The sequence below is a fragment of the Exophiala xenobiotica genome (genome assembly GCF_000835505.1).
Source record: "Exophiala xenobiotica strain CBS 118157 unplaced genomic scaffold supercont1.1, whole genome shotgun sequence".
Lineage (NCBI taxonomy): Eukaryota > Fungi > Ascomycota > Eurotiomycetes > Chaetothyriales > Herpotrichiellaceae > Exophiala > Exophiala xenobiotica.
Window position 1 is genome coordinate 5,190,101 of NW_013562494.1, and position 11,317 is coordinate 5,201,417.

General features: G+C 52.1%; 5 protein-coding genes across 5 annotated transcripts; 2 read left to right on the forward strand and 3 right to left on the reverse strand.

Annotated features, from left to right (window-relative positions):
• Nucleotides 1-67: 67 nt before the first annotated feature.
• Nucleotides 68-4,264, reverse strand: PV05_02033 (uncharacterized protein). The gene is made up of 3 exons (XM_013467107.1): nt 4,000-4,264; nt 3,286-3,920; nt 68-3,212 (listed from the first exon to the last, which is right to left on the reverse strand). Exons 1-3 carry the CDS (start codon nt 4,115-4,117, stop codon nt 1,263-1,265), a joined length of 2,703 nt encoding a protein of 900 aa, XP_013322561.1. The 5' UTR covers nt 4,118-4,264; the 3' UTR covers nt 68-1,262.
• On the forward strand, nt 190-1,104 carry PV05_02034 (uncharacterized protein; the record flags this gene model as incomplete). The annotated part of the gene is made up of 1 exon (XM_013467108.1): nt 190-1,104. The coding sequence occupies one exon, from the start codon at nt 190-192 to the stop codon at nt 1,102-1,104; it is 915 nt and encodes a 304-aa protein (XP_013322562.1).
• A 15-nt stretch (nt 4,265-4,279) lies between the features above and the next one.
• On the reverse strand, nt 4,280-6,482 carry PV05_02035 (uncharacterized protein). Its single transcript, XM_013467109.1, has one exon. It carries the CDS (start codon nt 6,462-6,464, stop codon nt 4,551-4,553), a length of 1,914 nt encoding a protein of 637 aa, XP_013322563.1. The 5' UTR covers nt 6,465-6,482; the 3' UTR covers nt 4,280-4,550.
• A 438-nt stretch (nt 6,483-6,920) lies between these two features.
• Nucleotides 6,921-8,766, reverse strand: PV05_02036 (threonine ammonia-lyase, biosynthetic). The gene has a single exon (XM_013467110.1). The coding sequence runs from the start codon at nt 8,694-8,696 to the stop codon at nt 6,996-6,998; it is 1,701 nt and encodes a 566-aa protein (XP_013322564.1). The 5' UTR covers nt 8,697-8,766; the 3' UTR covers nt 6,921-6,995.
• A 516-nt stretch (nt 8,767-9,282) lies between these two features.
• PV05_02037 (uncharacterized protein) lies at nt 9,283-10,516 on the forward strand. The gene has a single exon (XM_013467111.1). It carries the CDS (start codon nt 9,616-9,618, stop codon nt 10,279-10,281), a length of 666 nt encoding a protein of 221 aa, XP_013322565.1. The 5' UTR covers nt 9,283-9,615; the 3' UTR covers nt 10,282-10,516.
• The last annotated feature ends 801 nt before the right edge of the window (nt 10,517-11,317 follow it).

Below are 11,317 nucleotides of genomic sequence, written 5' to 3' on the forward strand. Positions count from 1 at the left end.
CCGCACGAAACGGATGGTGACCTCTTTCGGTCGGACCAAATCCCAACGATGCTCATAAGTACAAAAGGGCAGGTCTACATCAGATGAGCGGTAGATAAGTAGACAATCATTTACTTTGATCTCCTTAGTCGACCCATACGCATCTCCACGTCTTTCTTCCTTGTCTCAGAACCTCCCATCATTGAAGTAATGCCTCTCAAACGTGTCCTCATCACAGGGGCGACCGGCAAGCAAGGAGGGGCCCTCCTCTCAGCCTTGCTCAACTCTCCCCCAAGTCCACCGTTCCACCTTGTCGCATTGACTCGCAACAAGAACAGCGTGAGCGCTCAAGCTCTGGCGAAGAAGCCCAACGTTAGCATTCTACAGGGCGACCTGAACGATTGCGACGCGATATTCAAATCTTCCCCAGAACCCTTCCACGGAGTCTTCAGCGTCCAGGTGCCCCTTCGACCCCAAGTCGAAGAGGAACAGGGAAAAGCCCTTGCCGATGCAGCAGCCTTCCATGGTGTTCGCCATTTCGTATATACTTCTGCTGACCGGGGCGGCATCGAACGGTCAGACCGCGACCCGACAGCAATCAAGCACTTTGCCTCGAAATTCAACATTGAAAACCATCTCAAAGCAGTATGCAAGGAATCGGGTGACAAAATGAAATGGACAATCATACGACCTGTCGCATTCATGGAGAACCTGACCCCTGATTTCCTTGGTAGGGCGTTCGCAAGTATGTGGAAACTCAACGAGCCGAACAGCAAGCTGCAGCTAGTCTCTTCCACAGACATCGGGATTCTCGCAGCAGACATTTTCAAGAACCCGGAAATCTACACCGGGCGCTCTTTATCTCTCGCGACCGACGAACTGACGTTCCAGGAAGCAAACGAAATCTTCAAGCAAGTGGTCAGAACCGACATGCCCACAACCTATCCACTTGTCGGCCGCTTGATCAAGTTCCTCTTGCACGAGCAGTTGGGTGTCATGTTCAATTGGTTCCGAGAAGTTGGCTTTGGAGCTGATCCCAAAGAATTCAGGAACAAATATCCCCAGATGCAAGATTTCGAAAAGTGGTTGAGACAGTCGAGTGGATTCAAAGGCCGGATAAATTGAGATTTTGGCCGACGTCGTCATCCTGCAGGCAAGAGAAATTGGTATACCTCTCCCCGAGAGTCTGTTCTGTACCATAGAGCGTGGAGTGGTTTCTTGGCATTCGCGGAATATGCATATGCCTGGATTGTTATATCATCGTATCCCAATGATCCGCATGCTCAGCCTACATCGAAATTATCATTGTCTTGAGGCCACTCGGGGAGAACAAGGTCCCAATTTCGATCCAATTCTTCTCCGAACAAAAACTGATCCCAATCCACATTTGCGTCTGGTAATGAAAACTGGAAACTCGTATCGTCGAAACTCTGCGACTCCGACACCACCGTGGTTTCTTGGAGGTCAGAGGATTGGAAGTTAAAGTCGCCATTGACAGGAAAGTCGGGCTTCAGCACCTCCAAGCCGAACTCGTGAGCTCGTTCCCGTAGATACTGCGGCGGCCTCAACTCGAGATAAATCGCGCCAAAATACGGCAGGACCACAGTTCTCTTCTTGGGCTCGACGCCAGCACTATAATCTTCCAGAAACCCGCCTAACTCGTCCAGGACTTTCACTCCCTGTTTACTGATACCGCCGCCCAGGTGCGTTGCCCTGTAGCGGAAGATGTCCTTGACCTGCTCGATGAGGTCAAGGTCTTCCGCAAGCTTGTCGGCGGCAACTGGTGGTGGGGCATGGGCGTGCGGACAGAACGACAAGCGAACGAGTAATCCGACCATGAGTATGCAAGCGCTGAAAACTCCCTGAAAATCCTCACAGGGACAGATGTACACAGCCAATGAAGGGTCAAAGCGAAGCAGATGAAAGATTCGAAGCATTCCTCGGCAGCCTTGCAGGCAAAGATATCTGTTTGTCTCGTATGGATCGATTGCAGTGTCGGAAATTGCTTCTTCATCATCGCCAAAAGATCGAGGTCGGCCATGAGGGCTGGGTTTCATCATATATGGCAAATGTAGGAAGGATTGTACCTGCCAGAACCACATTTGCGCCATGAGATGCTGGTATGTCACGTACGGATCTGGGTTAGCCAAGTGCGAGGTGACGTTCCACCAACTTGTTGGCATTGCGGCAGCTACCTCATCCAACGATGCTTGAATGCACATGGTCGTGTGGAGCATGACATCCTCAGGTTCGGCGCTTGCGTTACGGTCATTTACGCGACCCGCGATGACAGCGACGACACGCCTGAAAGCACGCATTCTGAGCTCGAGAGATACGGCTTGGTCTCCATTCGTCGACGCAAGCCCTTGGCCCCGGAGTACATTTAACGCCAAACGATCCGAGAATTTGTCATCTTGGGCATGTGGGAAGCCAAGGACCATGCTCATCAGCCGGTCCAGCTCAAGGAGTGAGCCAATCCATCGCTGGCGGTGTAGAATATTCGAGACTTCGACTTCGTTCATGACAGGTATTACTCCATCTTCTTGGAACGGCAAGGCGTCGGCAAATCCACTTTCTCTTGCCACTTCGATTGCTTTGCGAACTGATAACCAGGACTTTCGCAGCTGATTTCCCTCTGCATATATTTTGGCCCGCATCATATACAGCAGCAACATGCCCGGATTCTTCATGTATGCAGGATTCGATGACGGAGACAAGAGGACCGTGTCAACAGCAAGTATGATGCGGTCCGCCAGTTCGGCAGGAGTTGTGGAAATATTTAGCTCGATGTCGTCGACATTTGGGCGCAAGTCTCGCAGTGACATTGCAATGCAGAGCAAGCCTGTAGCAACCGACACAGCATCGTCTTCCGACAATTTGGTACGGACAAAATCGCGCAGGGAGACAGGCTTGATCTCTTGATGCGGCCAAGTTTCGTTGCCGCCAGGGCTTCCGCTACTGGAATTTGTGCCGATCTCTGAAGACGAATCCGCTGACGCTGGAGGGGTCCGAGTTTTCAAGAATACCTCGTGCAGGGCATAAGTTTGATCGCGCCAGGCGACCCACCAATGCGTCGCGAGGTCAAGTGCTTTTAGGAGATATGGTTCTGAGTCGATGGTGGAGTGCAATTTCTCTACATCTGTGGCAGCGTCGACGTTGGAGCTCGAATCAGAAAAGGTCAAGACCTGGACTTTCTCCGTAAGGATGGCAGGAGATACGGATCTTTGAGTGAGCTGTCGGAAAACGTGTTAGAAGGAAAGTGTTGATCGCTTGAAGAGCCGCCGAAACTGAAAGGGCAGCACGTACCATCTCATTGTTGAAAAGTTGAGTCAGCAAAGGACTCGTTTTCCTAGCATGATCTTCCCCTGGAATCATTGACGACGGCTTGCCGCATGGCTCCGAACCAGCCATGGATGATCGTGGGCCGGGAGTTTCCGATAACGAAGAACCCGACACAGGAGCATGGCCTTGTTTCGTGTGAAGAGAGGCGTTCATATGACTCGAAGCGGAATCTGCAACGTCTGTGAACAAACCCAGGGTCGAACTTGGTTGCCAGGGCCCATCTCGTTCTCGGGCGAGCCTCTCGACCATAGAGTTCATTCTGTTGACATGGATATTCATGCGAGAACCGTGGCGACTTGCAGAATGAGGTTGTCCTTCTTCAGACTCGGGATCCATGACCTCTCTTCGACGCTTGTAGATTCGCGCAGAGATGAGGCGCCCCTGTTTCTCCTTGGAAGTCGAATCCAGACTGGTGGGTGGCTCGGGATCCAGTGCTACGATGCCTTGAATTTTGCATTGTCTGTCATGAGTGTTACACTCGACACATTTAGGTCTCGCATCAAGGGCTAGAGACGTTGTGCCCGTGCCAGAATTTGTTGATGAAGAAGATCCATCTGCCGACTGCGGTGGATAGTTACACTTGATCTTGCGGCGGCGACCTGTTTCAATGAGTTAGTCTAGTGCTCGCAAGGCTGACACCATAGAAATACGACATGAGGGCGATGGAGAGCTACCGACATTCCAGACACGATTTGGTTCCCTTTCGCATTTGCTTGAGTCCGGCTCTGCCATCGGTAATTCGACTCCTAGCCGGTTGCGAATCCTGTTCCTTCATTGTTGACGTTGATACAGGCATGTCGAAAGGATTACCAATCAAATGATATCTTGATGGCGATCAATCATGCTAGACTCGATGCCGGCCGTACTGGTGGTGTGCACGTAATCTGAGGTCACAATATCAGGAAGCGGTGAAGGAGAAGGGCAACGAATAGAACGAAGAAATTGATGGAAACATGGCCTGAGTTGTTACGAGTCCAACACCAAGAGTGGAACGGAAGTCGCCACCTCCGCAGCCTGTATGATTACCTAAGCCATTACCTAAGCACCCATTGCCTGATTTGACCATCATTGACCAATCATGAGACGTGGCGGAGTGTTGCAGCCTTGTTTTCTAGCAGGAGACGAGACGAACCTCCCTGGCTTCAAGTACAGCAGTACACAGCAAGTCCCGACACTTCTTGTGTTCATTCGCTGTCTTCGTGCTCTTCACCTTCAGCCATCGTGACATCCTAATTCCCGATATCGTCGCTGCTCGGCCTTCTCTGGCTCTCACTCCTCAGCCGTCTTTCGTTCGTCCACCTGCCTCTCCGCTCACCACGCCTCCTACTTTCCATCTGCTTGATTTTTTTGACATCGACATCTGGGTGTATTCTCCTCACATGATCATACAGACCTCTCCCCGTGGAGAAGGGGTTTTGGCCACGCGGGCACCCAGGAATCGGACATACTATTAGATCTGGGTGGGTGAGCAGGTCCATGTCGGCGTCACTAAAGTCGACACTTGTACTTCTCGACACCGCCAGCTTGGGTCGAGATAGGCTCGCACCTTTCCGATCAATACCATGCACAGTGGCCAGATGCCTCTGCAGCGTCCACCTTTTGTGGAAAGGGACGGTGTGTCTGGGGCATGACTCGTGTGGACAGATCCGCTCTCGCCCAGGTGCTCCTCCCGTTGACTCCTCGGTGTCTTCGCTTTCGAGAGCAAGGTGTTCCGTGAAATACGACTCATTGCCTTCTTTGGCTTCTCCTTCATGGAATGTGCGGAACAGCATATTCTCACCGAACAATGTTGCGCAGCGCTCGCTGGCTCGTTCGACTACAGCGGAGTCCCAGCCAGTCAACGAAGCCATGCCCACGACGTCGCTCCAATCGCGTAGTCCAAGCTCTTGGACCCTGCGTGGCCGTTTCGCAGACATAGTAGAAGCCGAGGAGAAGGCTGAGGCTTCCGTCTCTGCAGACGCGGAACGTCGCTGTCGGCTTTTGCGCCGCGCAGGAAGGGAGCTACTTCGTCCTGGACTTTCGCTCTTGGACTGCTCTTCGGGCGTCTTCGAATACCTGCCTCTTGCTTTACCGGGAGGTTTCGATGCGTAGGCGTACCGTGCCCTGTGTAGGCCAAGAAGCAAGTCATCGAGCTTGGAAAGAATATGGCGGGTACTGGGTAAGAAGTACTGCCTTGCCTTCTCATCGTCCGCCAGAGGGACAGGTCGGTCATTGAATGTAGTGTTAATGTCCTCACCATCGGCCTTAACTGATGCGTGGCGCTTGGCTTCCGGCGATTCTGAAGGTGAAAAGGCTCGAGAAGAAAAGACTGGATACTCGGGGGTTTCGGGTTGTGTATCCTCTTCTTGCTGACTTCCTCCTTCGTCATCTCCGCTGCTCTCATCCTCTGACATATCATTGCCCTCAATTTCTGACTCTAGACTTTGCATTTTGGTGCCAGACTGAAGTCCTCGGACCGAAGGCTTCTCGTCCCATCGCCGGTCATTCCATCTCTCACGCGAAAATCGTGTCGCGCATGCAATTAGCCACTGCTCTAGGTTGGCGCTCGGTGTCGTGTCGGCCCTCGAGTGAAATGCATGGCGACTGCCCGGCAGAGGAAGCAGGTCTTCCCTGGGCACATCGCCGGGAGGCATAGGCCATGCTGTCCAGTTCTTCGGCAATGAGAACGCCTCCGCCGCTTCCGAGACGGCATCTTCATCGTCCTCGCCTTCAGTCGCGACTACAGACGTCGCCCGTTCCTTTCCTTTTTTGACACGCTTGGTTCTGTGGTCTAGCTTCGCATCCTTTGCCTTTCTTTTGATGGAGAAAGAGTTGAATAGATGGATGGCGAGATCTTGACTGCGCACACGGTCTAGACTTTGAGCCACAGTCCTTTCCTCCTCGGTCCAGGATTTCCAGGTTGACGCTGGTCCGAAATATCGGTTCGGACGTGTAAAAAATGACTTTGCATCTTCACCTTGAGCATAAGGATAGTCCCCGGAGGATGGGATAAGTCGTGGTCCGGCCAGCGCCACTGAAGAAGGACTAGGCTCAGTTTGCGCCTGAGTGAGTGCTGGTTTTGGTGGTGAAGATAGAAGCTGGAGGTTGGGGGACAGGATATTATCCTCAGCCTCTTCTTCGACATAACTGGTATCCGAACTCATATTGAAAGGCCATCGCAGTATGTGTCTCTATGGCCGGCGACGACATAAGCTTGAAGATGCACACAGACGAAGTCCAATTACGAAAAACACGGATTGGGCGAAGACTGCGAACCGATAGAGTGAAGGATATTCATTTACAGAAAACAGGTCAATATATGGGTCGGTCACGTGCATAGGGAAGTATTTCCGGTTTCGAAAAAGGGTGGCACTGTCTGACGACAGGAGTTCGTCGGCTTCACATGGACGTCCTTGACGTGGTACGCGTTGTCTACCCGGAATCCTTCGTATACAACGTTATAGCGCAAGTCGTTGACACACGGAAAGCCGTTAGTATCATGACCATAACTCCTGTGATGTACCGTTAGCAGACTCCCTATCTTCAAGCTGGAGTTATATACTCCCTGTCAGACGATGCCATTTTTTTCTTGGAAACCGGCTCGGTATGTTGTAGCAAGATCGAAGGCTATGAATTTATCCTCATTCGAGTCGTAAGGGTATCACTATATGCAGACGCCATTTTATATCCATTATTCAACTGCGCAGGAACATCTTGTAAGTCGGACTATCCGTGCACTCCTTAAACGGATACCCTATGTCTTTCAGAAACCCTTCCAGTTCACTCCTCTCTGACTCTGGACACTGTATGCCGGCAAGGATCTTGCCCACGTCGCCGCCGTAGTTTCGGTAGTGGAACAAAGTGATATTCTGGCCCGGCCGCATGGTTCTCAGGAATTTGAACAGGGCTCCTGGTCGTTCGGGAAATTCAAACATGTACAGCCTCTCATCTTTGATATCCGATCGACCGCCAACGAGATAACGAACATGTGTCTTAGCCAGCTCGTCGTCAGAGATGTCTCTGGCCGTCATGCCCTCGGCAGAGAGTCGTGCAAAGAGGGAGCCCAGTTCCTTTGCTCGTGCGCCAGCTGATGACACCGAAATACCCATCAAGACGTGTGCTTGATCCTGTGTTGAAAGCCGATAACCAAACTCTGTGACAGCTTGAGGTAAAACTGCTTCGACCAGCTGAGCAAAAGACCCCGGTCGTTCAGGGATAGTGACTGTCAGGAGAGCCTCCTTCTGCTCACCTAGAGCAGCGCGCTCCGCCACAAACCGTAATCTATCAAAGTTCATGTTCGCACCGCTTGCGACAGCCACCAATTCCCTGCTTGGATCTGCCGATGGATTCTGAGCGACCCATTTCTTCAGACCAGCTACTGAAAGTGCGCCAGCAGGCTCCAGCACAGAACGCGTATCCTCAAAGACGTCTTTGATAGCAGCACAGATCTCATCCGTACTCACTTGGACGACCTCATCGACGACCTCTTGACAGATCCTAAATGTCTCCTCCCCTACCGTCTTGACAGCGGCACCGTCTGCGAAGAGTCCGACGTCCTTCAAGAGCACCCTCTTGCCTTGCTTTAGCGACTCCACGAGTGCGTTGGCATCTGATGCTTCAACACCTATGATTTTGACATGGGGTGCTATCCGCTTGACATAGACACCAATTCCTGCAATCAGACCACCACCACCAACGCAGCAAAAGATAGCTTGTAGCTTTTGTAGAGATGTTTGTCTCAGCAGTTCCATGCCTATCGTACCCTGTCCCGCAATGACAAAAGGATCATCAAAGGGTGGTATATTCGTCAGGCCGTATTGCTTCTCTAGCTCATGACAATGTTGTTTGGCTGAGTCAAAGTCTGAGCCATGTAATACCACACTCCCGCCCATCCTGCTGACATTCATGTGCTTGATGGCTGGTGTGCCTTCAGGCATCACAATGGTAGCTGGAATTTTAAGATGCCGGGCAGAGTAAGCGACGCCTTGTGCATGGTTTCCTGCCGAGCAAGCAATGACGCCCTTCCAGCTAACCTTGGTCGGCAGATGTGCCATTTTGTTGTACGCGCCTCGTAACTTGAAGGAGAAGACTGGCAACAGATCTTCTCGCTTGAGCAGGACCTTGCATTCCAGGCGGTTGGAAAGGTTGACCGCGTGGGTGAGAGGGCTCTCGGAGACGACATCGTAGACTCGAGAGGTGAGGATTAGTCGCAGGTAGTCAGGGTAGCCAGTGGGAAGGAGAAAATCTTGTGGAACGTCGTAGGAAGGTATGTCTGCTCGTTCTGATGGTGGTGTGGGATTGGCGGTGTACTCGGTCAATGCGAGGCCTGAGGTCCTCTTAGGGGTGGTGGGAGTGGGTGTGGTCGTCCCGTTGACCTCGGGGTCTGCGACGTCCATATTGGACGGTTCTTTACAGGTCTTACCCTTCTTTGGCTTCGATGTACCTGAATGCGTTGTTGGATTGCTGGTGAAATCGCGCGGATGAGTCCGCCCACAAAATTTCCTAAGCTCTCCGCACCGCTTTTTCGATGAGGGGCTCACGGGGCTGCACCCAAACCACTGCGCTGCTCGGCTGCTTAGCTACCCTGGGAGACTTAGGTACCTAGCGAGCCTAGCATAGCAGCCCACTCTAGCCTAGTGGCCCTTACGTCAAGTTGACCTTGTATGGAGAAACATGCAAGACTTCTTGGTATCCGTCCACACTTGAGGTATGCCCGATACTAGGTAGGAACAGGTTGTTTCTCAAAACGCACTGGTTGTCTTATTGCTATTACTCGTTAATCCATAATCCATCGTCTCTTGCTGTCAGGCATTCATGCTTCCCCCTTCTCTGTTCTCAGCGTATAGCGTCCATTGTGATACAATAGACATATGTAGTAGACAGAGGTTGCAGGAATCTACGCAAGGCTGAGGCCGTGGTTCAGCCTCGCGCTTAGAATGCGGATTCGGGCTTCCGTTCGCCGACCATACAACAAATTCATTCCGGAAGATTGCCACAACTACGAAGCTCAATTATAATAACTCGTTGCCTTTCTCTGACACGGTTTGTTCTTGTCTTGAGTTGCTAAATCATCATTTACATTTTATACAAGCTGGGATATTCGCACGCGAGCAGGCCTAACCCATCCTGCACGTCGACGTCACGACTTGTCCATCCGCAACGACTACCACCCGTGGCACCTGGCTATCGTCCTCATCTCCACTTGCCCGCTAATTGATAGCATCCATTCAACTTGAGAGAACTTCCATCGCTCCATCAACATCACTCAACGTTACCTACCGTCCAGCTTCCTTTGGTTGCCAGACCACGAAAAAAATGTCCAACCCGAACCCAGTCCCCTCCGAACCCTCCCCCCTCTCCGGCACCACCATCCCCAGCAGTTTCGACAACGAATTCTTCGAAGAATCGCGCTTCCAGAAACTATGGCGCAAAATTCGACAAGAGCCTCTCATCCCCGTCGGCTGCGCTGCGACATGCTACGCCCTGTACATGGCGACCAAGTCCATCCGGGCCGGCGACCACCACCAAACGAACCGCATGTTCCGCGCCCGGATCTACGCACAGGGGTTTACATTGCTTGCCCTCGTGGCCGGCAGCTTTTTCTACAAGGACGAGAGGTTGAAACGAAAGGTCTTCGAGGCCGCGTTGGAAGAGAAGAAGTCCGCGGAGAAGAGGGAGAAATGGCTCAAAGAACTTGAGGCGCGAGACCAGGAGGACAGAGAGTGGAGAGAGCGGATTGAGAGGGCGAGTCAAGACGCTAGAGCGGGCGTACAGGACGTCAAACGGTCTGCAGAGACGCTGATTGATGAAGGTAAGGAGACTTTGGAGAAGGTCGAACAGCAGGTCGTACCGGGGCAGGCGGAGCAGAAGAAGTCAAGCTGGCCCTCGTGGAACAGGAGCGTCAAGGACGAGATTGCGAGTCAGGGATGGGGCCCTGGCATGTGGGTGTCTAGGACGGGAGACGCATGGAGGAGGTTCTAAAACGCTCCCCAAGCTGGATCTTAATGGGTTTGTGGCATGAAATGGGCAAATATGCAAAAATCATACAGAATTCATGGTCATTCGTGGTTTGGCATCGGAAGGAAACGCTAGGTCAATAAGTTACAACAATGCTCAGTTCTTGCTCGATGACGGGATTTCTGCCCAACGACTCCCTTATGTCCTCTTGTCGATGGAAACCTACAGTTACATATCCCAGCGTATGGCATGCTTGCAGGTGCAGCTTTTGCAAGATAAAGGGTCCTCTCCGTAGACCATGCTTGTCCTTGAATTGGTGATAGGGCAAGGCAAGCCACAAGAGCTGCCGTATAGAGCTTCAAAGGTCTTCCATTCACTCCGTGAAAGTCTTGTGGGGCTAGGATGTGAAGGAAAGCGGACAAGCTTGGTATCGTGATCCAAGTGCTCGCTAATACCACAGACATTCCGTTGTTCTGGATGCTCGTTCTCATCCCGTCAAGCTTGTGGCCATGTCAACATCCAAGGGGATGCTAAGAGCCGTGATTTGCGGGCCAGAACAGAATAAACATGCAGTATCCCCTCGATCCAGGTCGACTTCGGCTCAAGCTGGTGATGTTTCGGTCGCCTTGAGTCCTGCTTTGCATCTGACTGTAGCAGGTTCAGCCTTTATGCATGACCTTATGTTCTGGACGATTCCGTTCATCTTTCCAATGCCCTCCCAGCAACCACAGGCTTGGAGGCAACATCGACGCAGTTCCGCCAACTCGTGGTGTTCATGTCGTCGACCGTTTTCTCTTTTCTTCGAATGCTTGCTCACCGCCTCGACGCGAGCTCATCTATATACCTCTGCATGCCATCGAACTCGGCTTTCCCCGTGGATATTAGGTACCGAATCTGCGAGATGTCACCGACGTGCCTGTTGCGCTCGAATTCGCCACGGGCATATGCGATGGGCTCGCCGCGTGTGTCTTTGGGGATCTTGTACAGGCTGCGCAGGATCGTGCGCCATAAGCTCAGCACGCGCTGGCGCTGGATAAAGTGGTCGAGTGACAGAGGTGGA